The sequence below is a fragment of the Barbatula barbatula genome (genome assembly GCF_947034865.1).
Source record: "Barbatula barbatula genome assembly, chromosome: 21".
NCBI lineage: Eukaryota > Metazoa > Chordata > Actinopteri > Cypriniformes > Nemacheilidae > Barbatula > Barbatula barbatula.
The window spans coordinates 2,625,316-2,651,633 of NC_136784.1; the positions used below are offsets into that span (position 1 = coordinate 2,625,316).

Sequence of the window (26,318 nt, forward strand, 5' to 3'; positions counted from 1 at the left end):
AAACGGTACAGCTGCGCGCGCATTTACATACTCGCGACGGAAGTGCAACGGCTGAAACCCGGAGGAAAGCGACAACGGAGCGAAAACGAAGCGGAATTAGTCAATGAGAGAGGGAGGAGAGAGGAATTGAGTGTGTGCGACTGGGAGGCTGCTGGACGCAGGGCCGAGGTGGACGTGGCGGGTCCGGCAGGAGTTTGAAGCGGCGCGTTGACGGCCGACAGAAAAGCGATGCACCGAAAAAACGTCAGGTAAAATCGCATCAGCGTAGTTTTTATTCGCGTTTTGCCATTTTCATCCCCCCTCCTCATCCTCCTCCTCCCCCCGTATCGCTGATGAGAGCGTGCACGAGCCGCACAAGTCACGCAACTCAATCCGCGCGCTCGTCTATCGCACCGAGCGCCTTTGCATTGTTATGCAAAACCGAAAGAGTCGACGTTTGCGTGCAAAAGTTGCAGCTGGAATAGCGGTGCACAACTTTCCCTCGTCGCGACGCTCGCTTAGCTGATGTTCAGCTACAAACAAGATGGCCACTGGCTCGCACGCTGAAGCTGAGGCATTTTCACCCTCCTGCCTTTGTATGTTCTTCATCGCCACCGCTGGAATCGCAGAAACGCGCGACGCGTGCCGACGCAGAGCCGCCGTTCGCAGACGTCTCGCGTTAAACGGCTCTCGTGCGTGGAAAAATAGCGAAAGATTTTTTGTGCGCAAAACGCCGCCGGATTCAAGACGGGCGGAGGAAAAGTAGGTGATGCGTGGCGAACTAGCGAACCTACCGCGGAGAGTCGCTTCGGGATTCTGTTTGAAATATCTTCAGCGCTGTTTTACGAAATGCACGTAACGTTAAAGTTTTGAGGCTTTTTATCGTTGTTTTGTACTTTCAGGCTGTCCACGCGCGCACGGTGTAGAAATGACGTGAACGTCGCGATTCCTATGATCGCGAACCGCACGATTTTTTTTCTCTGGTTTCATTCCGTTATGTCAGAAAGGTTTGACGTGTAGATTTTAACGCCTGATGTAGCTCATGCATGTAGGATGTGGTAAAGCTTTTATCGCGGTTCTGCGAAGCATTGTGTCAACTCAATTTTTAGGTTTTGCATAAACAGTTTTGTTGCATTTGGAGAAAAAAATGTCAATTAAGTTTATTTGGTGGTTATATAAAGTTTGAGAGTAAACGCAATTTTACATTTAGTCATTTAGCAGATGCTTTTATCCAAAGCGACTTACAAAGAGTTCAGGGAGCAATAATTTTGACAGGTAAGCGTGCTTTCATTTATGTAGAGGAGAGTAGACGTGTAAGACTTTATAAATGTATGTTAAATGATTAAAACTAACCTTATTTACAGTTTAACCATAGTTACTTGACTTTTACTAAAATACAATCATTGTTAATTTTTCTACGAGGTGCTTTTTTGCTAAATGATTTTAAATGAAGGTTCAGTTTAAAGGCTGCATAATAATTCCTTTTGTCTCTGTTTATTTTCCGTCCAGGCGCCAGGGGAGTCATTGCTGTTCCTAACCCAGGCGAGAGGTTACAGTGGACGCCAGTGGCGAACCCCTCGCACGTTTGTCTCTGTGAAATACTCATAACGGATACGTTTACTGCTCGGTGGACTCGCTTCCACCAGGATGGCAGAGCTGGAGACAGAATGCATCACTTTAGGACTAAATAGCCTAGTGTCGGAATGCGGCACTCCGCCCCTCGACCCGTTGCAAGCAGAGTGCGCCACGCCCACGCTGACCATGCTGTCGTCAGAATGTAGCACGCCCACCCTCAGCTCGCTGGCTTCTGAGATTGTGGAGCCCATGGCCATGCTGCCGTGCGTGAAAAGCGAGCCCGACCTCGACCCCATCTGCACGGTGGACCTGTCCGTCATCCAGCCGCTGAGCACGGCCGAGCTGGGCTCCGACCAGATCAAGATGGAGATCAGCGGCCTGGACTACATCAAGTCCGAGCACCACGACCTCCATTCCTTCCACGGTACGGAGCTGGACTCCTACAAGTCACACTACGAACCCAGTCTAGTGTTCGACTACATCACCCACGTCTCCGACAGCCTGGAATACATCAAGTCGGAGCAGCACTCGGATCTGCACAGCTACTACGCCACGGAGCTGGGCGTCATCAAAACCGAGTACGAACCCATCCTCATGTCCAGCCACATCAAGACGGAGATGAACGGTCTGGAATCCATCCACATGGCAGAGTTGCGCACCGAGCTGAACAAACTCCGACCCGAAACCGTCATGGACGGCATGGGCAAACTAGACTCCGACTTCCCCTCGGGAAATCTTTACGAACTGACGCCCGTCGCGCACAACCACACCAGCACAAAAGGCCACGCGTCGTCTCCACGCAAACCTCGCAACGTCACGGGTGAGAAGCCGTTCTCCTGCACTCAGTGCAGCAAGAACTTCAGTACTTTGGGCAACCTGAAGACTCACCAGCGCATCCACACGGGCGAGAGACCTTACACCTGCACCCAGTGCGGAAAGAGCTTCGGTCAGGCCGGCAACTTGAAGCGGCACCAGCTGATCCACACGGGCCAAAAGCCTTACACCTGCGCGCACTGCCCCAAGGGTTTCACCAAAGCGGACGACCTCCGCTCACACCAGCGGTTGCACACGGGCGAGAAGCCGTTCGCTTGCGCCGAGTGCGGCAAAAGCTTCGGGCAGACCAAGGAACTCAAAGCCCACCAGCTGAGCCACACGGGAGAGCGGCCGTACTGTTGCTCGCTCTGCGGTAAGAGCTTTACGAAAGAGACCAGTTACCGCAATCACCAGCAAATTCACACGGGCGAGAAGCCCTTTTCCTGCTTGCAGTGTGGCAAATCTTTCAGCAATTCAGGGGTCCTCAAAACGCACGAGAAGATCCATTCCGGCGAGCGGCCGTTCGGCTGCACCCAGTGCGGCAAAAGCTTCGGCCGCCTGGGACACCTTAAAGCGCACCAGCAGACTCACACTGGCGAACGGCCGTTTAACTGCCTGCAGTGTGGCAAGAATTTCAGCCAGTCAGGTCACCTCAGAGCACACGAGCAAATTCACAAACGTGAAAAACCCGATCTCAGCAGCGGCAGCAGTCTCAGCAACGACAGTAGCTAAACACCTCATTTTACGTCTCAAAGTATTACCCGTTTCTTTTTTATTCTTTTGTTTTTTTTATAAAAGCTACAGTATATATAAATATATTATAAAATATATGTTTCATTATGTTTTCGTCTCTTTTCTTAATATCTTTTTTGGGTACAGTTTTCTGACTGAAGTCTGAGGTCACAGAGAGTCTTTGTATCTGATCTGTGTTGTAGTCAGTGACGTTCTAGTTTCTTTCCTCCAGTAAAATACTCCGTGTACACGTTTATTGATAATATGTAATTCTTAAACCATGTACTGGAATGAATTATTAAAGAAAACTAATGGAAAAAAATCTGCCGTTTAGTGTTCGTCCTTATGATTTTATTATTTTAAATAATCTCGGTCGCTATTCAAGTGTGTACTGTTAAATTCATTGCTCTTTTGTCTCACCGTGTGTGTTTGAGTATAGAGATGATTCTGTAGCTCTGGTGATGTTGCTCATGCAGTGGTTGCGACAGAGATGCATGGGATTGCATTGGCTCTCAATCTAATTTACTTTACGAATAAAATGTTTTAATTTACGGAGGTGCTAAAACAGAAAAGTTCATCAGTTGGCAACTGTGGTGTTTTTGTATTGGAAACAGTTTATATTAAACGAAATTGAACAAAATTGATGTGTATGTGATGTATAAATCCAAATACAAAAGTTTAATCTCAATGTTTAAAAGACAATAGAAAAGATTTGGACTGCTTTAAATTGTTCTTCTATTCATTTCCATTTGTTTAAGGTGTCAGGTTGAATATACAGCTTATGTGGTCCATCCTCCACATTTTTCTCCAGAAGAAAGTTCCAGTTGTTTAAAGGACAAAACACATGCTGTAAGTTTACTAAATGTGTTTTTGAAAACTGCGCAGTCACCTGGATGATCAAGTGGTGCTTTGCATGGACTTACAATTGTTTTTAGGAAGAGAAGAAATCCTGCAAGTCTTCATTCTGAATCCTAAAGGTCTTTTGCAAGCACAATGTTCTTATTTTGTCATCTTGAGGATTTCTTTTTTAACCAACAGAGGTCACTGTTAGCTCATTTCTGGAGGTTTGTCACCACAGTTCATCTGCAGTAGTTATTCAAAGCTCAGTTGTAGATGATCTGATGCCTTTTACAGTTTTATCTCAAATATACCAGTTGACACATTTTGTTTGTGTCAGATTTAGCAACTATTGGAGTTAAAGTGAATTGTGTCATGTATTCACCCTCATGTCGTTTTAAACGGGTGACTTTCTCTCTTCTGCAGAACTCAAAAGATGAAATTTGATTGATTTCCATTGTATAAACGCAGAAAGCAAATATTGTCTTTAGTTTATCATATAAAAGCAGTACATGTTTTGTACGGCATAAGGATGAAGACATTTTTTGATGTCTTTAAACACATGAAGCAACTCTGTGGGGTTTGTTTGTGTGATTATTTTTACGTCTTAAAAAATGGACATAGAATCAATCGATGCTATTACGCAAAGTTAAATCAAAAAGTTTTTTTTAAAATTACATTACATTTTTATTATACACACTTGAATCTGATCTCACTTTGGAGGCGATTCAAAGAACAATTCCTTCAGAAGAGAATGGAGAACTTTGCTTTATTGAGTGTTTGTTCAAACTATGACAAAAAGCAGACGTAACATCGGATCAGATAATGCGTGTGCTAGAAAAGCTTGAGGCACTGGAAGAGGAGATAACCTTCCCATCCACCACCTCTTCCACCACAGTGATGACCTTCGTCCTGGAGGTGGACGAGGAAGTGGAGCTTGTTGTTGTTGTTGCTTTGACCCTGCAGAAGAAAAAAAAGAAAATAATTGTATTGTGTACACGTTTTGGTACTGTTTATTATATGAAATATATGTTATAACTTCATTCTAAATGTTTTTTCTTTTGTCAAGCATGCAACGTCAAGGTCATGGGTTTGATTCCCTATTGCTTAAATGCAGTATAGGTAGCTTTGGATAGACAATTTGGTCTTTTAAGCAAATGTTCATTAGTATTTGTGTCCTCTGAGAATCAAACCCACAATTGATGCTTTCCAACTAGGCTACACATCACTTCGCAACCAGATATTTTAGCATTATTATAAAATCTCACGTATAAAGTTAAATCTTAAAGACCGTTTACATTTTATTGGAATGGTTCTTTTCAATTTTTTTCAAGCATTTGTGTAGTGTTAAAACACTTGAGGACAAAGTTCTGCTGGACAAGCGTTGGACTCTTCCGAAGTGGTCAATGGGAATATATGAACCCACCGTCTGCCCTATTAGATGGACAGAAAATAATAGAAAATAAACTCCACAGCTGCGAGACTTACGCGGCTTCTCCGTCCAGGAGTCTCCTGTATTCTGCGATCTCCATCTCTAGTCTGGCCTTGATGTCCAACAGGATTTGGTATTCCTGACGCTGACGATCGCAATCCAACCGGAGCCGTGTTATTTGATCCTCTAGGTAGGTGACCTGGGAGCACAACACGTTCTTCAGGTACTAAGGCTGTCTTATTACATAAATGATAATATTTTCGACGTGCTCTTTATTTGAATGTAAACTGTGAAACCACTCACCTGGCTTTGGAAGCCACTGAGCTTCAAGGAATACCGAGACTTGGTTTCGGTCAATGTGGCCTCCAAAGACGATTTCTAGATTAATTAGATCATGCAATGTCAGAATAAGTTAATGGCAAAATTACACTATGTACTGGAAGAAAGTCGAAGCAATTCACATTACTAACCAAAGCCAAGACGGCCTGAAGTTCGACTTCCAGAGCCTGCACTTTGGATTTGAGCGTGTTTGTTTCAGAGCGAGATGTTTTCAGAACTGTAGTGCTGGTCACAACCTCCTCTTTCAGAGTTTCTGTCTGCAATACAAGTAGAGAAACGATTTCATGTTTTTATGATTTCATGTTTTATTTGAAACGAGAGCTGCCTCCAAAGCATTTGAGATGCCATTATTTTCTTTCACCTTTGTCTTGAACCACTGATCAAGTTCTCTTTGGTTCTTCGCAGTAACCGCTTCATAGTGCTCCCGAAGTTCAGCCAGCACCTTAGTGAGATCTTCTTGTTGAGGAGAATCGACCTCCACGTTAACCTGACCGCTCATCTGACTGCGCGCGGCCAGGAGATCCTAAACACGAGTATGAATGGGAAAGTCTAATGTGACCTCATTGATAAACATACAAACTACAAACTAGTATAATGGATTCTTGAAGCAGAACTGGCTTTAGTTCTATTAGTATTATTAGTAAGTATCATTACCTCCTCGTGATTCTTCTTCATAAACACCAGCTCCTCCTTCAGCGCTTCGATCTGCATGGAAAGGTCCTTGCCGGTCATGTCACAATCTTCAACCACCCTTTTAAGCCCGATAATGTCCGCCTCCACATACTGGCGCATGGCATGCTCGGCCTCATATCTATCAGATTGCAACATGTTCATAGTGAGAAAAATAAACTTACATGGGCCGTTCACCCAACAATCATTTTATTCACCCTCATGTCATTGAAAACCTGTGTGTGACTCTTCTGCAGAACACATAAGAAGATATTTCGTGAAATGTGTTCAAACAATGTAAGTCAACTCATTGCTCATCGACATTCTTCAAAATGTCTTCTTTTGTCTTCCGCAGGAGAAAGAAAGTCATACCAGTCTGGGAAGACGTGCCCAGTGGACTTACTTCATTTTGAAATCGTTTATTGCCAGGCTTGTATTGTCAATGCTGAGATGTACTCCACCCTTCAGATGAATTGCTGCCATGATCTGGACGTAACCGTAAGAAATAAAACACAAATGACCTCTCCTCTTGTTTTGGAAATGTAAATCCTGAACTAAAGCCAGAATACCTTATCTTGCAGATCCTTTATAGTGGCATAATATGCACTATAGTCACGAGCAGACGGGGACACTTTGCTGTCCAAAAACTGTTGAATCTTTAGTTCCAGATCAGCGTTGGATTTCTCCAGGGCATGCACCTTGGTCATGTAGGTGGCCAGGCGGTCGTTGAGGCTCTTCATGGTGCCTTTCTCATTTCCAATGATGTTGGTGTCATCGGACATGTGAAACCCTCCCGAAGAGGCCGAGGAGATACGAATGCCTGAACCTCCAGCTCCTCCGTATACGCTGCCGGATCTCGCGACGCTCATACGGCTGCTTGACACGGACATGCGACTCGAACGACTCGAGCTCACAAGAGAACCAGCAGAGGACATGTAGCTGGTGCTGCGTGAATAACTGGAAGCCATGTTGACCTTCTGTCTATCAACGTTTGCTCTGACAGGACAGTAACTTATGCGAAGAAACAAAAAGTTAAGCGTCTTTTATAGTGTGAATGTCAATGTTGACACAATAACTGGAATGTCACGCATCCCATCTTACTGCTTTGTCTGGTATTTCTCCAACCATCATTAATAATATGACGGTCACACCTGTTTTGATTCTGTTTGTTAAAACAACTACGAGTGCATATGTTTTTAGTGAATCATTTTAGAAATCGTTCTTGGTCTTTCTAGTAAACGTATCATACACATTCTTAAAACTAATATTAACCTCTTACTCTTACAGAAAAACCACATGAATTTCACATGTGATCAAATGGGCTTTTACACGGGATTCATACTAAAATACGATCTGGGAGGCAAAATAGCCTAGGAAGAAAATATTCCTTCATATTGTAGGGGTATGTTTTTTAAAGCATCTTGTTAGATTTTTATATAATTTGGTTAGTTAAAAACACAATTTTGCATTTAATACAACTTATTAACATGAATTTAAAGGTGATGGCATGGTTATTCAGACGATTCTGCTTTTCTTTCTTCGCACCGACCATTATCGTATTTTTCATTTCAATACATTTGTTAGAATTTGTTGTCTTGGTGTCATTGTCTGAAAAGCTTAGCAGCTTCTCAACGCCTGCAACCCGACGTTTTGTGTACAGAAATGCTAAACAACAAAACACAAAAAGAGAAGCAGTGTGGGTTTGAAGACCGGATCCATCAGTGACACATTTCAACAGTTATATTCAACAGCGTGGTTCATAGTTGCCACCTCAAGCGCAGAACAAAGAGGCCTTATTCTCCTTACTGACCCAACTACGTTTCTCTCGTGGGCTGGGCCGGCCTGGAAACATCTTGGCAAATAATGTGTTTGACAGCTGTGGTTTCTGTGTGTACTGCCGGGTGACGGTTCATCAGAACTAGAAACCAGATTTTGACGCATGTCATCGTAGAATTATGTGAAAGAGTCTTGTTATGCTTGGATCAATATGGCAGGTGTGATTTGTCTTTTAATTCTTCCATGGAAGTGATCGTTCAGGTTTTTTTTAAACATTACTTATTTATCTTTTGTGCAAAGGCTTACAGCACATTTAGGCTTTTCATTTGATCGGTTTGTGTATTCCCATGGATTCAAACCCACAACCCTTTAAACCCTCAACGACGCTTTTAATAACTCAATGTTTGAACGTTCAATGGACTTTATATAACATCGTACATTTCCTGCACCACAAATGACCCAATCACGCATTTGTTTATTTCTTTTATTGTTCTATATGCTCACAGACCACCACCACATTTCGTAGCACGAGATGAGCTCCAGTTGCACCTCTTCTGGGCAACGTCAGTCCGATGACATCGTTCAGCTTTACTGCACAAGAGATGTTGAAGAGGAGGAGACCACTTTCCCATCAACCACTTCTTCCACGATAGTGATCACGGCTGTTTTGGTGGTGCTTGTCTTTACAGAGCTGGAAGAGTCAGCTGAGATTGTCAAGCTGCCAGGAGAGAATCGGCAAACGAGTGAGATCGGCTTTCACAGACTCCCAAACTAATGTGATAATTCACATGCATATGAACTATCGTACACATCAACGAACAAACACACATAATACCACATAGAAAGTCAATATATGTAAATATCATGCTTGATTTACCTGCCACTAGCTTCTCCGTCCAGGAGTCTTCTGTATTCGGCGATCTCCAGCTCCAGTCTGGTCTTGATATCCAGGAGCATCTGGTACTCTTGACTTTGACGTTCAAGATCAGATCTGAGTTGAACTAATTGCGCTTCCATTCCACCCACCTGTAGGCCCAGGGGAGATATTTTCAGTATTTAGAGGTCATTCGAGGACACACATACTGTACATTACAGACATCTGTCTGTAAAATGGATGCCCTGTTTTTGACAGCTCTCACCTGTGCCTGGTAGCCGGACAGCCTCATGGAGTAGCGATTCTGAGTCTCTAACAAGGTGTTTTCCAAGGAGGATTTCTGGCAGAAATTTTGATTTGTTTCTGTTAACTTTCGGTTATAAGCACAATACTAAAAACATTTACACTGTAAAAGGTTCGGTTTTGAGAGAATTGCGTTTGAACCATATTCATTTTTTTTGTAGCTTGAATATCAAAATACTTAGTCTTACCATGGACAGGACAGATTGAAGCTCTATCTCCAGAGACTGCTGTGTGCTCTTGACTGTGTTGATTTCAGTTTTGGAGGTCTGTAAGGTCTCAGTGCTTACTACCACCTCTTGTTTCAAGGTCTCAGACTGTAAAGAGTGTCAACACGTATAATTTGGTTAGTTTAATATACATGTATCCTACACATTTGTAATATAAACACATAACAGCTGTGGTAATCCTAAAATATTTGGCACCTTTTAAACTAACTTTTTGTAAACTCTTATGCAAAGAAAATATCGTCCTATACAATATTGTCCTATACAAAATCCAGGACTAAGCCTTGGTAAAATGACCAAGTTATTTCCGTTGTTTTCAAAAAGGTACTTTACAAAAAACATTAGTGGTGTACATCTTGAGACAAATCAATCACATTTTAAAATACAGTGTAGTTTAGCCAAGTAACGGATCTTTTTGGTTTCTTTGGATCGTTATCAGAAATCATCTACAGGCGCTCTATTGTTTGTTAGCGTATAGTTGAAGTTCAGTTATTTTGTTTCATAAGGATGACCTCTGTCATACGTATAGATGTTTGCTTTGATGAATGATGTATTGAAGACAATTTTGATTCAGGCTGCTGGATGTATTCATAAACCAACCTTCTCCTGGAACCAGCCTTCAAGCGCTTTCTGGCTCTTGGACACGACAGCCTCGTAGTGCTCACGCATGTCGGCCAGAATTTTGTTGAGGTCTTCTTGGTGCGCTGCATTGATCTCCACATTGACCTGTCCACTCATCTGATCACGCACCATCAAGAGTTCCTGAACAAACATGAAATATGACTTATTTTAGACATTTAAACCGGTGGGCAACATTTCATTTGTTGTGTTGGAACTTGCTTTATTAAGTTACGCGGATCTTTTTCTGACAGCGTGAAGTGTTTTGAAATGACTTGCCTCCTCGTGGTTCTTCTTCATGTACGTCAGCTCTTCGTTGAGGCTTTCGATCTGCAGGGTGAGATCTTTCTGAACCATGCTGAGCTCACTGTAAACGGTCTTTAGTCCTAGGATATCCATCTCCACAGACTGACGCATGCTCAGCTCATTCTCATATCTGTCAAACACAACAGCTCATTTAGTCCTGCCTCTCAGAACATTACAAAGAGAGCAAGAAGGGAAAGCACAACATTTATTTTGCCATAACATTAGATTACCATTTTAAGGAATGTATTATTTTATATGTTATAAGTTGATAAGAATGTTTTATCCTATTAAAATGTTCTTTCTTTAATCTTTCAAGTTCGATCTTTTATATCCTAGGCTGAAAAACAACTAAAATATAATCACTTCACTCTGAAGTCCTCTGCAGCCAAGCTGGAATTGTCAATAATGAGGTGAACCGAGTTCTTAAGCTGTACGGCATCCGAAATCTGACAGCAAAACAGAATAAGGTCAGATATAACATTTTAGATCTTTATGTATTATAAGATGCCTTTGAATTAAAGTTATTATTAAACCTACTTTAGCCTGAAGTTCACTGATAGTAACCAAGAAGGCTGAGTTGTCACGACCGGTGCCAGAGGGTGAAAGCCTGTTGTCCAGGAACTGATGGATCTTCAGCTCTAGGTCAGCGTTGGCCTTTTCCAGGGTGCGCACCTTCTCCAGGTAAGCAGCCAGACGGTCGTTGAGATTCTGCATGGTGAACTTCTCATTGCCGATGACGCTTTCATCACCTCCAGACATGCCACCACCTGCCCCAGAACCGAGTCCACCACCAGAACCGAATCCGAAGCCGCCTCCTGATCCGTAACCGCTTCCAGAAGCTCCTACGCCCGCAGAGCCATAAGCGCTGGAGATGCGGACCCCTGAACCTCCTGCTCCTCCGTACGAGCTGGCAGCCCTTCTGGACCTCCCACGGGAATCAAATAAATCAAGAGTGAAGGGCTTGGTGGTCCTGCCGGACATGGAGCTGCCGCTGGAGAAGGTGGAAGCCATGGTGCTTAGTTGTCTTACTCTGCTCAGTCTGGAGAGTGAGTACAGAGGAGCCACTCTGGGCCCTTTTATATGTTGGTTTGGGGACTGAAGTGCTGTTTTTGACAGGCAATGACATGCTGACCTTATTTTCTCTGACAGCTAGGAATTATGTCAGGCTTTATTACTTAAAGTACTGAAAGGTGACGCCAAGCAGTAAATTTGGATGATTGATAGACCCCGCAAGTAAGTAACCTTGTATCCCCCCCCCAAACTTTAAAGCAGCAGCTCTGTACATGTTTGGAATTTGTTTACTGTTGATTTTTTACTCATCAGTGTCACTTTACTCATCATCTCACAGTCTCGAACGTGCAAGACCCCTCCTGTTGTCTGGAAGCTTATTTGTTCATTTTCACAGGAAATTTACTCTGAATAAATCCATCTGACTCGAAATGATTTTGAGCAAGTTTTATGTACACGAAAAGTAGTATATTTGACTACAGCAAATTTACAAACCTTTTCAAACAGAGGTTTATTCTAGTGTGCTTAAAGTATGCATGGCTATATTATCATCAACTAAAAGGCGGGCCAATTTTGTCCCTAGATTAGCATACTTAACTGAAGTATGCTTATTTTTGTAAGGGAAGCAGAAAGAGTCACTAATACTCATATGTGATATGAATCTGGTGTATACATAGGAGGACAATGAGCTCATTGACTACTTAGGATTCTTGCAATTATGTAACAATGTAATTTTAAAAGGTCACTTAAAGGTAAAACGGATGATTGACAGAAAAATGTCATATTATTGCATGGACCTGTAAGACAGAAAACAGCATTTTCCAACCAGGTCTGAATTAGCATTCCTCCCTGTGGCCTTTCAGCTGAACAGATCTCAATTTTATTTGTATTTATTTGTTTGTTTGTAATCTTAAGCTTTTATTTGTTACAATGCATGTTGTCCATATTGGACCCCGAAATATATACTGGGAAAAATGACATCAGACTTAATATAACAAGTGATTAATAAATGACTGCATTTAAAAAAAGCTGCACAATCTGCAGGAATGTACAATGGTGTCTTCCACACCCATTACAACTACCTTGCATATGCAAAGGAAAATAAGAATGTTGTCAAGGCGGGTAAAATGCCAAAATAAGCAAAAGAAAAAGTAAAGAAGAATTAAGATTTCAATTAAATAAAAACACGCATCTGTCAAGTAAAGTTATAGGACCTTTAAAAATGTAGAAGTTTATTCAACCGTGTACTTTGTATAAATCTCAAAAAAGTATATAAAAAAACGTTCCCTATTAACTTTCAATTAATTTTAGAAAAAAATATATACATTTTTAGAAATAAAAGCTACTTAATTAATAAATAGTTGGACTATTCTTCTAATATTCTTATAAAGCCTAATAAATGGTCCACCACTTTTAAAATGTAGCCTACATACTGTCTCATAGGGCTTTAACAAAAATGAATTAGTATTTAAAACACAATTGCATGCGAACCAATGTCCAGATGATGTCAGTGTTTGTTGTTCTTGCCGTATCGATGCGCGTGCTTGACCACAAGAGCGCGCGCGTCTGAAACAAATGGCGACTTTTTCTGATAGGAAGTGTGCGCGTGCGCGTGCGCGTGCGTGTGTGATTGTAGGCTATTAATGACGAATAACAAAAAGACAGCAACAAGATTCAACCTTTACAATCAATAGTCAATTATATCACGGATTCCCACATATATTACAAATAATAGTAAATACAAGCAAACGCTGCACAAATACATTATGAAACCATAAAAAATATCAATAATTAGCTTTTGCATTATTCACCTATATTAAACAATGAACATATGAAGAAAACTCTTGGAAGACAATGAAAATGGAGTAGAATTGCAGTAAAGAAAGTCAATGGTTGTTCACAACAAAATTAGTTTTCATTATTAAACCTATTTTAATATTTTCCCACGATAATGCGATCTTGCAGGTATTTTCTGTTGCATCCATTCAAATCAGTTGTAACAGCAAATCCACATGAGTCTGGTGAATTAGGTCAGACGTTTAGTCAATGTAGTGGATTTAATATCTTAGTTAACATGAATTGAGTGTTGAGCAGACGGGACGTTTGCCAAAGTACTTGAGAAAAACACACCTAGCTTTTTCCTAATCTCCCTTAAACCATTTAATCGTTTCTTAAACAAATCGTATTCAAAAGCTTTTTTTAAACAATTCCCTTAAATTGAATGATTTTCTATATTTTAATCGTCAACAGTACACTGTAAACCATCTTCGTATCTAAAACCGTGCGGAAATCGTGAACCGCGCTTTTTCCCAAAGCACCTATAGGAGTTTGAGCTCATCTGGCATCTGTCGTTGCTAAGCAACCATGGGCCATGCATGCCGTTGAGGTCCATAAACAAAGGATATATCAATTATATGCACTAAAACATCCTTGCAATAACGCCGCTACTAGATGTATTGATGCTGTGATCATCTGTCTCTCCATCTTCACTGATCTTGTCTGTATTAGTTGGTTGGTTCTTGTCACGTGCAGCATTCTGAAAAGCTGAAACTCGGGCTGCGTCCAAATACCAAAATTGACTAGTTTCATGACGCATTTCCTGTTTTGGGCGTGAAGATACCAAGTGAGCAGGTAGTATTTCTAACCCATGGGACACACTTAGCAAGTGCAAACATATAACGTTTATTAATGTGGTGTTTCTAATTATATCATCAAAAGCAGTTTGATAAAATACATATTTGACAAAATACATAGGGCCTAACTCTGGAGTTTTCACCAATAAAATGATTAACACGACGTTTTACTACGAAATGATATGTAATATCTATACCCATATTGCACAGGTACATCTGTAAGATGTCTGCTACAGATTTTGAGATCTCATCTGCTAAACACGTTACAAAGAGCTGCCGTACGTCCATTCTAAATCATACACATCTTACAGACGTCTTCTAGAGGTCCATATGACATCTGAGCAGAAGTCTCAGAGATGTAGGCAGATGAGCAAACAGCATCATGCCAGATGTCTTGCAGATGAAAATGCAGACATCGAATACGTAGATCTCTGCCAGATGTGCGTAAGTGTGCTATCAGGGTGATTCAAGTCAGATTGATTTTTTAGCGCTTTATTTTGTGTTGTATCTAAGCAGCAGAAGAAAGAACATGTTAGCCAAACATAGATGGATATTAAAGTAGTTATTTTCCTGATATCGTTTAAAATAGACCACATGTCCGTTATTGTAAATGTCATTTATTTGTTTTATAAATTTTTGCTTACATGCAGTTTTAGTTATTACAGTTCAAGTTTTCTCAACCGCTGAAACCTGAACGCCATCTTTCGATATATTAATTATGTGATAATGTCGTAAGTGAGTCCCTCCTGTCGCAACATTAACTACTCTGCCCTCTCTTAAAAAAGATAAGTTACCAAAGTAGTGTTTGGTGTGAAACGTGTTGAACATTAATAGACAGGCAGTTGATTCCTTCAATGAAAAGCGATTTCTTCAGTGTAGTGAAGTGTTTGCTCACGCAAAAGATGCCAAATGTGAATGGCCCCTTGCATTTTTTGGCTTTGCGAGTCATTTCAAGTTTAAACTTATTTTAAAGTTGCATCAATTCAACTACTTGACAACATTTGAAATAGTAAGTTAAAAATACGTTTAAATCCAATTTGACTTTACCTAAAAACTTGTGTTTAACAATTTTTATTTAGATCTTAAATAAATGAATAAATAAATATCGAATCCTTTTATATCGCCCTTCCAGCCCTAAATAAAATAATACATTAGCAAAGAAATAGGAACTACGTGTCTTTTCAACATTTAAACAGTTCTTTACAGTGAACTTTGTGGTAGTCTGGTGGTACAACATATTTATTTGTTGTAGATGGGAGAGGCATTCAAATACCAACGTTATACTTTTCTAGTCCTTTTTGTTTATTTAAGAATTCGAGCTGTCAGCTTTGTGATGTCAGCTCATTCCTTAAAGCCATCAGGCAAAAAGAAATTCAGTCCAACCCAAAAGAAAAACAAGGTAATGTCAGCAAGGTCAGTCGAAAGAACATATATATTCAAAAGACATATTTTAAAAGGCTTTAAAGGTCTTGTAAAGTAGCTCAAAGTACACTCTTATAAAAAGATACAATAGGGGGATAGGCCTTCAAAAAGTAAAAATACACCTTTACACCTAAATAGTGCATGTTGTCAAAAATACATATTGGAACATATCTGTGCCTAAATGGTAATTATTAGGACTTTTGAAAGGGGATTGTCCCTTTAAAACAAAATAAGTTTTGATGAATGAAGACACAATGCAAACATTTGTTTCATAAACAAAAGCAGAAACAATCAGGTCCTATTCTGGAATAAAAGGACAGCTTACTGAAAAGCTGTATGCACATATTTTTCAGCGAGAAAATTTGCTTTAATAGGGCAATTTTTGTGACGATGACCTTATGATTATCTCTAAATCTACAGGCTATAATTCTATATGATTGCCCTCTGTGACTGAAAAGGTTTATATTTATGACACCATAAATCCAGCATGGCTTGTAAACGTGGTGAAATACCTTCTATCTAAGTTTGACCCTTATGTTTTAATCAACTTATTGCCATTATTATATTCAGGTATTTTCATTGCATAAAAATCCACACATTCAAGGGTGTCCTCGGTCATTGCTTGATTTTTGTGACTGAAACGAACAGTTTTTATACGTTTTTAAATAAGCTTGATATAGATTTTACTTTTGAACACTAACTTTTCATCTAACACGAAAACATGAAAATGTTTGGTTGCATATGCCAAGTGAAGATCAAATAACAACGACACGACAAAGATTCGCGTTTGGACCAGTTTATTGGTTCACTTTGTTGAGATCACACAGTAGGATGTTTTAGCTCAAGAGTGTTTTAGCTTGAAGTGGTCTGGCTGGTGGCCTGAGAAGATGAGCTCACCACTTTGCCATCCACCACCTCCTCCACAATGGTCACCACTTTACGTGTAGTCGAGGATTTGGTTGTGGAGACGCTGGAAAAGGGAATAAAAACAACAGTAGGTAAGGAAACGTTTGTTTGGCTTATTACTTATAACCCTCTTTGCTCACTACACATGGGTATAAATTTTTTTAGAAAAGATGCATTGATTTGCAATGTGAAAGTCTCACCTCACAGACTCTCCGTCCAGGAGTCTTCTGTATTCTGCGATCTCCATCTCCAGTCTGGTCTTGATGTCCAGAAGCATCCGGTACTCATCACTTTGACGCTCCAGATCTGCACGAAGCTGCGTCAGCTGCTGTTCCAGGCTGGTCACCTGATTCTGGTAGCTGGACAAAATGGAGCTGTAGCGGTTCTGTGTGTCTGCCAGAGTGGCTTCCAATGATGCTTTCTGTTGAGAGAAAGTCATTATTGTATAAACTGTGCGATTACAACAAATCAGTACCAGATGCATTTATTCATGCAGTTGCTTACCATACTGAGTTGTGATTGCAGTTCGATCTCAAGACTCTGGAGTGTGCGTTTAATCTCTGTGATTTCAGATTTGGATGTTTGGAGGATCTCTGTGCTCACAGTGACTTCTTTGTGAAGTGATTCGGTCTGTAAGAGATAATGCAATGCTGTCAGGTACTGTAAATCCTAATTTGGATCCACTTTTTTAGGAAATAACATTTTACCTTGGTGTGGAACCATGCCTCAAGTTCTTTGCGGTTCTTAGCCGCGACAGCCTCGTAATGTTCGCGAATTTCCGCCATGACCTTCTTGAGATCTTCCTGCGGTGCGGCGTCAACTTCAACATTGATCTGTCCACTCATCTGAGCACGTGCTGCCAAGAGTTCCTAATGAAGCAAAAAGAAACCGGTTAGTCTCGCATAAATAATGACAATAAATAAATGTAGAGGTACTTTCACCAACGCAACTTACCTCTTCATGGTTCTTCTTGAGGAAGATCAGCTCTTCTTTGAGACCCTCAACCTGCATCTCCAGATTCGATCTGTCCATTGTGAGCTCATCCAGAACTCTCCTCAAACCAGAAATGTCTGCCTCCACTGACTGTCTCATGGTAAGCTCGTTCTCATATCTGCCCAGAAGAAAACCATTATTAATTTTTTTTTTTTCACGACTGTAGAAGTTGAAAGTGGAGCTGCTAGTTCTTGTGTAGACTTACTTCATTTTGAAGTCATCAGCAGCCAGCTTGGCGTTGTCAATGCTGAGGTAGATTCCACCATTAACACCAGTGGCATGCTGAATCTTCAGAGGCACAAAACATAACCTTTTATTTTACATTCCCAATGTAAAGAGAATGACAGGTAGTTGAATGATTAGCTTAAGTAAATATGCTCAATAGTTTTATAGTAACTAGTTTCTCAATACTTTTTTACTACTACATACCTTGACCTGAAGATCACTGATAGTGGCGTAATAGGCGCTGTAATCCCGAGCAGATGGGGAAGTTTTGCTGTCCAGGAACTGGCGGATCTTCAGCTCAAGGTCAGTGTTGGCCTTCTCAAGGGATCGCACCTTCTCCAGGTAACTGGCCAGGCGGTCATTGAGATTTTGCATGGTGGCTTTTTCATTTGCAGACACATCAACAGCATCAGACAAGTTAAAGCCACTACCATAGCCTGCTCCACTAGCAGAAGAAAAGGAACGAGAAGCAGAGGCGCTAGAGATGCGGACCCCGGATCCTCCGGCACCACCGTACACACTTCCAGCACGTCTGGTGGATCCTGCTGAGGACATGAAGGAGCGGGTTGAAGAAGAAGACATCATCTTGAAGGCTTGCTGTTGTTTTCGTCTCTGGCTGGAGATTGGGTGGATGAGTGACGAGAACACGACCCTCGTTCCTTTTATGTGGACTAATGGGGGAGGGAGTATAGAGATTGCCTGAGGAGGTGGAGAGAGAAACTATTGCCCTATTGCCCAATGCTGCAGGTGTGGCTGAAAACAGATTTGCGTGGGATTTCTTCCTAGGAATTCCTTATCAGAAATATTCATTGGTGGGTTCTGTGAGTTAATGAAAATCATTTATTTCAGTCTCTGCAAAATATAATTCAGTTTGTAGTCGGGTAAATTATATTAGTGCTGATATACAGAAAGTATTTTTTATTTGTCTCGAGCAACAAGAAATCACAGATTGGTGGAAATGTGTATTTTCATTCAAATAGAGAATTCTGTGTAATCCTCATCATTATAACTTGGGAATTTCTTTGACAATATTACGATTTTTTTCATTTATTTTTAAGTATGAAACATTAGCATGTTATTTGTGTTATTAGCATTTATGTAAATTCTTGCAGCTCTCATAATAAGTTCTACAGCATTACATTTGGGCCAAGATCCTAGCTTGTGGCTTATAGTAAAACAAACGTCGCCTAAACTTGCCTAACACGACTGCACGGTACAAGTTCTAACATTCCTTACACACAAACCACTACATTCAAAGTGACTCGCAATCCAAAACCTGTTTGAGACGAGCTTAACCTGCTCTTTGAATTGAGTGACGTTCAGTGTATAGCTTATTCTAATGCAAATGTAAAAACCTCGGGCACAAATTCCCTAAAATGTCATTTCGCTCACCCATGTCGTTTGATTTTAGCTTTTATCCAAATATATATTGTAACTTTTTTATAAATGTGACTTAACATATGTTCCGGAAAAATATTAACCAAATGTGTTGCTTCTAATTAAGATAAAGTGCATGCATTTCAAGGCTTTTTACATACGTTTTCATGTGGGTCCACTAGATTAATGCAATCTTCTATGGCATCGCTTTGAAGAACTGTTTAAACACCTTTATTTTTAAGAGTGTATTTGCAGTTATGACATCTCAAACATTTATTTAAGTCTGGCACTAGCCTTAAGGCTTGTCTTTGAAATCTACATTCATCATTATTGTGTGTTGTGGACTATGTGTAAACATTGGTTATCTCAAATAACGTAGTCAGGAGAGTAATAAATACAAATCCAATTGCAATATTTATCATGTCTCTTTGCTCTGTTTAGCATACGGTTAGGATGACTAATATAAATTGCAAGAAAAAAGCTTTTTAAGCACAAACAAAAAAAGACTTTTTTGTATACTGTGGAGGCTATATGAGACCAGTTTTTCTGCACTTATGCTTTTTGTTTGTCCTTATGTTGTTCCAATTGTTTCTATTGTTTGCCTGATCTGTAAGTAACTTTTGGTAGGTGCGTCTGCTAAATCAGAGGTTCCCAAACTTTTGGAAAGCAAGGCTGCAATTTGTAGGGTTTGTTTCCCCGCAGCGTCTGCCAAATGTAAATGTATTTGAGCTTCAAATAGCTTTAAACTGTACCAGAAGATGAATAAGGGCCTTATCTAGCTAAACGATGTCGTTTTTCTAAAAAGAAGAAAAACGTATATGCTTTATAAACACAAATGCTTGCCTTGCTCTTTTCTGCAAACTCACTCACGATTTCAGGTAATTACGTTGAAGAGGTCAAGCTTGACAATGTTAGGGCAGGGCAGGGCAAAAAAATCCATCTCATGTTCTCTAAGTTCAAAATCGTCCGACATCTTTGTTTGACCTTTTTACTCCCTTTTTTTGTAAACGGCGTTTGACTTAGTATTTGCACGTTCAACTTGTAAACACTGACTCTGTATTTCCACCTACATCAAGTATGATCTTTTCCACGTAAGTCATGAGCGCGCTGTGCAGAACAAAGCAAGTCAAGTGTAACAAAGATCCATAAAAGGAAGGAAGGAGGCGGAAACCCGCGAACGTAATTAATAAAATAAACAAACAACAAACAAAAACTTAAAATGATCACACAAACATCATAAAACATAACATAAAGTCCAGGCCTGGTCCTCCCTCGTCAAACACTCCTGTCGCTCGTCCATTTATGCTCCCAAGCTGCTCTGTTACAGATGCGAGACCCGTGGACCCACAGCTGATGCTCGTTATCACTCACGTGTCTGACCTCGCACCTTTCCCGCACGCCACAGCGAGCATTTGTGTTTATAAATCATATACATTTAAAAAAAATTAACCCTTATTCATCGTCTGGTATAGTTTTAAGCCATTTGAAGCTGCACTGAAACTGTAATTTTGACCTTCAACCGTTTGGAGTCCATTGAAATCCACTATATGGAGAATAATCCTGGATTGTTTTCATCAAAAACCTTAATTTATTTCCGATTAAAGAAATAAATACATAAGCATCTTGGATGGCAACAGGGGTGAGTAAATTATCATGACAATGTATGTTGAAAGTGAACAATTAGTTTAACATGCCATAGGCCTGATGTGTCAGCTGTGTTTAATTTTGAAGTCTTGTTTTGTAGTTCTCGTCACTGGTCTTTGTAGTCTTTTTTGTTACTCCAGTCAATTGTGTCCAGGTGTGCCTTGTTTCCCTTGATAATCTTGTGTATAAATACTCCACTGTTCCCAGTTTTTGTTTGTTAGACACGGAATAAAACTTTGGTTCTGGCATCATGAGGTGCTCTTTGGTCTGTGCTTCTGGATAATTGGCTTCTCACTTTGGATTCATTAAACTGTCAAATCTGTATATACATTCAGCCTTTTTGCACTGTACAAAGCCTGGTTGTCCTAATAGTGGAAGATAACCAGGTGTTTCTAAGAGCAATTTCCCTCAGAAATCTCCAGGAACTTTCAAATGCAATGGTATAAAGTGGGGTAACATTTCACAGTAAGAAATCAAATGGTGCAGTCTATAAAAAGGAGAAGCTTTGCAGTATTTAAAGTATAGTTGACCCTTAAATAACAATTCTTTGATCATTTATTTACCAACATGCCATTCTGAGACTGTATGACTTTGTTCTACAGAACATAAAAAATTAGCTTTTAAAGAATGTTGATTACCAAACAACTTGGACCACATTGACTTCCATGTATGAATCATATAGACTGTTTCATCAATTGCACATGCCTGGCTTAACAACTGGTCTGTGTTTGGTTAGAATCAAGGGTGTAACTTTGGTTTGAGATCTGGGGGGCACACAAAATGGGGGGAAATGTTTTTGATTTAAATCCTATCACAAATTCAAAATACCTAAATGTATTAAACCATGAAACCAAAAGGAATTTTTATGTTGTAGCAAAAGACGATGTTCATAAAGGGCTAAAATGATGGCGTCGGGCATGGTAAACAAATTTGAAAGATTTTTAAAAGTGAGGGGAACATCCCTGTCCCCAGTGGAAATTACGCCCCTGGTCATAAAATAACAAATTATTTATGTATTACATTTTTATTTTCTTAAAATTTTATTGCACATCAATTACATTTGAATACATTTACATTTTAATATATTTAAATGTTATTCATTCTGTAAAGAGGTCTGCTGGAAGTTAAGTTTGGGCCACATAATGTTTGTTTATGTTGTTACTGCTGGAACCACCCATTCAGGTTAAATGTTTGTATATACATATACAAATATGCAGAGGCGAACCTACATTGAGTCGGGACCTAAGGCAAAATTATTCAATGAGGCCCTTCTGACATTTGTTTGTGAATATTAATTTCTCCTAAAAATAGAATTGCACAAAAATGATAAAAGTAGAGTCAAAATACATGTGATATAACAAAAGTTTTTACTTTTACCAGATAAAATGTCAATGCCCAAATATTTATCATATATATTACCAATACATTGAAAATTAAGAAATGCTCCTATAAAGGTGGTTCGCATCAATTTTGTTTTACTCTTTTCTATTAATCTTAATAAATTCAATTAACTTACATTTATAATCTTAATACATGTGAATGTATATGTATCATCCTTTTCATGTTAACCTTAACAAAGTTTATTATTCAAAGGGACAACCCAAGCACAAATCCCACTAATAAATGTCACAATCTGCTGATGGGTCATTATTTATCAGTAAGGAATATTTTTCTTTCTTTGCCATCGACTCTAATAAGCACTTTATAAGAGGGCTGTCGATCACGTCTGTGCAAGAGTTCAGCTAATGACACATACAGAATAAAATGTTTTAAATCAAATTGAAAATAGGATTCATGGATTTATGTAGCCGGAGAGAGGGCCTAGCAAAGGGGGTTGGTGAAATGTTGTTGAGCATTTTAATAAGATGGCAATTTCTAGTTTCAATGATCCGCCTTCGGGGCCTCCCTCAATAGCGGGGCCCCAGGCAATTGCCTGCCTTGCCCGCCCCATTCCTACGCCTTTAAAAATATGTACATGTTACGTTTGCAGGAATTAAAAACATGTTGAAAGTCAGAGCTTTTTTGGACCAATTGCCTTACAGGGACACTCCTTTAAGTTTAACCAGATGCAAAATATGCAATTTCTGAGGTAGAATATGATGTTCAATCAAGTATTGACAATCACCACGGCCAAAACAACCACAAAATGTTGGGAACTCGGTTAGCTGTGACCCTGTTGTCTTCCAATTGTTTTATTTTTGTTATAATTTGACCAATGCAAACGGTTTGTGTAATTGTAGCAAAAAGAAATAAAAGTCAGAGAAAAGAGTAGACAAGACAAAGATTCGCGTTTGGACCAGTTTATTGGTTCACTTTGTTGAGATCACACAGTAGGATGTTTTAGCTCAAGAGTGTTTTAGCTCGTCGTGGTCTGGCTGGTGGCCTGAGAAGATGAGCTCACCACTTTGCCATCCACCACCTCCTCCACAATGGTCACCACTTTACGTGTAGTCGAGGATTTGGTTGTGGTTGAGACAGTGCTAAAGTAAAGACAAATTTGACCAAATTACTAGGAGGTTAGACAGAAATATTGCATTAATTTTGCTGACAAATTACAATATGAATTGTTTGAAGGAAATGCTTTTCTGCATTGTGAAAGAAAGACTCACCTCACAGACTCTCCGTCCAGGAGTCTTCTGTATTCTGCGATCTCCATCTCCAGTCTGGTCTTGATGTCCAGAAGCATCTGGTACTCATCACTTTGACGCTCCAGATCTGCACGAAGCTGCGTCAGCTGCTGTTCCAGGCTGGTCACCTGATTCTGGTAGCTGGACAATATGGCAGAATAGCGGTTCTTCGTCTCTGCCAGGGTGCTTTCCAATGATGCTTTCTGTTGAGAGAAAGTCATTATTGCATAAACGGTGATCGACAAATCTCACTTGATTCATCTGTCAATGTGTTTCCTTACCATACTGAGTTGTGATTGCAGTTCGATCTCAAGACTCTGGAGTGTGCGTCTAATCTCTGTGATTTCAGATTTGGATGTTTGGAGGATTTCTGTGCTCACAGTGACTTCTTTGTGAAGTGATTCGGTCTGTAAGAGATAATGCAATGCAGTCAGGTACAGTAAATCCTCATTTGGATCCACTTTTTTTATGGAAATAACATTTTACCTTGGTCTGGAACCAAGCCTCAAGTTCTTTGCGGTTCTTAGCAGCGACGGCCTCGTAATGTTCACGGATATCCGCCATGACCTTCGTGAGGTCTTCCTGCGGAGGAGCATCAACTTCTACATTGACCTGTCCGCCCATTTGACCGCGTGCTGCCAAGAGTTCCTAAGGAAGCAAAAACTAATTGGTGAGTCTCGCATCAATAAAGAAACAAGTTAGACTAATGTGTTTCTTTAACCACAACCACTTACCTCTTCATGGTTCTTCTTGAGGAAGATCAGCTCTTCTTTGAGACCCTCAACCTGCATCTCCAGATTCGATCTGTCCATTGTGAGCTCATCCAGAACTCTCCTCAAACCAGAAATGTCTGCCTCCACTGTCTGTCTCATGGTAAGCTCGTTCTCATATCTGCCCAGAATAAAACCAGTATTAATGCTTTGGACGACTAGAGAAGTTGAAAGTGGCGCTGCTAGTTCTTGTGTAGACTTACTTCATTTTGAAATCATCAGCAGCCAGCTTGGCGTTGTCAATGCTGAGGTAGATTCCTCCATTAACACCAGTGGCATGCTGAATCTTCAGAGGCACAAAACAAACAGATAAATATGTAAGTCTGGAGTACCGGAAAAATACTGGGTCTTCACATTTTTATCTCCAAGTAATTTAATGATTGACTTTTTTAAACAAACCAGGCATTTTCTTACTTCCAGTCTCTCTATGTTGTTGCAGTAACACATACCTTGGTCTGGAGATCACTGATAGTTGCGAAGTAAGCGCTGTAATCCCGAGCAGATGGGGAAGTCTTGCTCTCCAGGAACTGGTGGATCTTCAGCTCAAGGTCAGTGTTGGCCTTCTCAAGGGTTCGCACCTTCACCAGGTAACTAGCCAGACGGTCATTGAGATTTTGCATGGTGGCTTTTTCATTTGTAGACACGTCCATGGCATCAGCCAGGTTGAAGCCAGCATCAGCCCTACCTGTGAAACCTGCTCCCATACTGGCAGAAGAGGAACGAGAAGCAGAAGAACTGGAGATGCGGACTCCGGATCCTCCGGCACCGCCGTACACACTTCCAGCACGTCTGGTGGATCCTGCTGAGGACATGAAGGAGCGGGTTGAAGAAGAAGACATCATCTTGACGGAGGTTTGCAGTTGTTCTCTTCTCTGGAAGGAGAGTGAGTGGATGAGTGACGAGAACACGACCCTCGTTCCTTTTATGTGGTTTAACGGGGGAGGGTGTTTGGAAATTGCCTGAGGAGGTGGAGAGAGAAACCGTAGCTTCGTCACCTGAGGCTGGAGGTGTGACGGAGGAAAGGATTCAGTGGAATTCATTTGATGTTCAGGGCTTTGTCATTTTGAGACGTCAGTCTTCACAAAACTATCGTTTATTGTATACTATTTGTTTTAGTTTCTGCTAAATATATAATTAAATAGATATTTGGTATAAAATAAAATAGCTGATCTTCAGCTCAATAGCTTCATACAAATAGTGTAAAGGTTCGTAAAATTGGCATTCAATTGTGGATTGGTTTAACTTCATGGGCCGCTTTCCCGGACAGGGATTAGATAAAGCCGGGACTTTGCAAAAGTAAGGATACTTAAGTAGTCTTTACAAACTTGTCTAACACAAAAATACATTACTTGTGTGCATTGTGAGACAAAACAATGCAACTGATGTAATGTAATGTGTGTCAGTTCAAGATGTTTTTAGTTTCGGCAGCTGTAGCATTTATTTAAATCTACCAAGATGAAAAAAAGTGCACTTCCATAATGTAAACTCTATTTTCGCACACTCATTTTGAACTTAATATACAAAAATAATCTTTGGTACTTCTTAAGACCACCATAAGGATTCCTCTTAATCTTTTCTAAAATTATTTTCTATTGACTCTTCATTTGCTTCATTTAATGTAAATGAATATTCTAGTTTCTTTGCACATTATGTTTAGTCATTTTGAAATTATTTTGCAGGTAACATTGTCCTTCAAAAGCTATAAAGTCGATCTTACATTGAGACTAGAATATTTTTAAGGAGTCGTTCAGTTGAAACCTGTTGGATTTACATTTAAAGCTGTAGTTTAACACTAAACAAGAACTCTACTTAGACTGAAGAAACCGGTTTTGGATGCTGTGATAAGGATCAGATCGGTTGTGATGGGTTGAAAGGGTTCGTTTCAAGAAGCACAAGAAAGTTTCCATTTCATGTTGCATGTAAGGAATGCTCAGAGGACTTCTGTGTATTTGTGCAAATGTTAAATGTATACTTATAACAAACTTGAAATAAATATTTCAACAGCATCTTGTTCTTGTCAGGATGTATTTTACAAAATTATTTCACGCATTTCGAACTAACATAAAATTACATTGAATTAAAAATATTTCTTTATAAATTTTTTTTTGTTTTTTGGTAGAATTGACTCCTGAATTATGATGTTTATGCTTTTCTTTAAAATTCTAAGCTTTTTCATTTCTAGGGTTGGTTTCCCGTACTGGGTTTGAGAATATAGTCCTACAGGTGAAAAAAGGTG

The 26,318-nt window shown here is 40.1% G+C and overlaps 3 protein-coding genes across 5 annotated transcripts; 1 reads left to right on the forward strand and 2 right to left on the reverse strand.

Moving 5' to 3' along the window:
* Positions 1 to 3,685, forward strand: LOC306909945 (uncharacterized protein). 3 transcript variants are annotated; one of them, XM_079484097.1, is made up of 2 exons: positions 1 to 248; positions 1,489 to 3,685. In XM_079484097.1, the coding sequence occupies exon 2, from the start codon at positions 1,627 to 1,629 to the stop codon at positions 3,097 to 3,099; it is 1,473 nt and encodes a 490-aa protein (XP_079340223.1). In that variant the 5' UTR covers positions 1 to 248; positions 1,489 to 1,626; the 3' UTR covers positions 3,100 to 3,685. The 3 variants fall into 3 exon arrangements, with proteins under 3 accessions (XP_079340223.1, XP_079340224.1, XP_079340225.1); XM_079484098.1 differs by lacking the exon at positions 1 to 248 and adding an exon at positions 322 to 1,254 and having other exon boundaries at positions 1,489 to 3,679; XM_079484099.1 differs by lacking the exon at positions 1 to 248 and adding an exon at positions 322 to 741 and having other exon boundaries at positions 1,489 to 3,679.
* Positions 3,686 to 4,587: 902 nt separating this feature from the next.
* LOC306910452 (uncharacterized protein) lies at positions 4,588 to 11,488 on the reverse strand (the record flags this gene model as incomplete). The annotated part of the gene is made up of 16 exons (XM_079485029.1): positions 4,588 to 4,896; positions 5,425 to 5,567; positions 5,672 to 5,746; positions 5,839 to 5,964; positions 6,069 to 6,230; positions 6,362 to 6,518; positions 6,780 to 6,862; positions 6,946 to 7,387; positions 8,745 to 8,870; positions 9,030 to 9,178; positions 9,292 to 9,366; positions 9,518 to 9,643; positions 10,154 to 10,315; positions 10,451 to 10,607; positions 10,841 to 10,923; positions 11,015 to 11,488. The coding sequence occupies 16 exons, from the start codon at positions 11,486 to 11,488 to the stop codon at positions 4,755 to 4,757; spliced, it is 2,682 nt and encodes an 893-aa protein (XP_079341155.1). The 3' UTR covers positions 4,588 to 4,754.
* Positions 11,489 to 16,316: 4,828 nt separating this feature from the next.
* LOC306910453 (uncharacterized protein) lies at positions 16,317 to 24,926 on the reverse strand. The gene is made up of 15 exons (XM_079485030.1): positions 24,532 to 24,926; positions 24,286 to 24,368; positions 24,047 to 24,203; positions 23,799 to 23,960; positions 23,594 to 23,719; positions 23,295 to 23,515; positions 23,047 to 23,165; positions 19,203 to 19,258; positions 17,869 to 18,363; positions 17,645 to 17,727; positions 17,401 to 17,557; positions 17,154 to 17,315; positions 16,951 to 17,076; positions 16,647 to 16,867; positions 16,317 to 16,510 (listed from the first exon to the last, which is right to left on the reverse strand). Exons 1-15 carry the CDS (start codon positions 24,922 to 24,924, stop codon positions 16,393 to 16,395), a joined length of 2,679 nt encoding a protein of 892 aa, XP_079341156.1. The 5' UTR covers positions 24,925 to 24,926; the 3' UTR covers positions 16,317 to 16,392.
* Between the last annotated feature and the right edge of the window lie 1,392 nt (positions 24,927 to 26,318).

Excerpts from the sequence above, each read along its gene's own strand:
- LOC306909945 (XM_079484097.1), top strand. The coding sequence starts at position 1,627 with ATGGCAGAGCTGGAGACAGAATGCATCACTTTAGGACTAAATAGCCTA.
- LOC306910453 (XM_079485030.1), bottom strand. The coding sequence starts at position 24,924 with ATGATGTCTTCTTCTTCAACCCGCTCCTTCATGTCCTCAGCAGGATCC. Across the intron at positions 23,961-24,046 it reads TCAAGAAGAACCATGAAGAG|GAACTCTTGGCAGCACGCGG; the intron begins GTAAGTGGTTGT and ends TTGCTTCCTTAG. Across the intron at positions 18,364-19,202 it reads TAGTGGACCCACATGAAAAC|GCAATCTCTATACTCCCTCC; the intron begins GTATGTAAAAAG and ends CCACCTCCTCAG.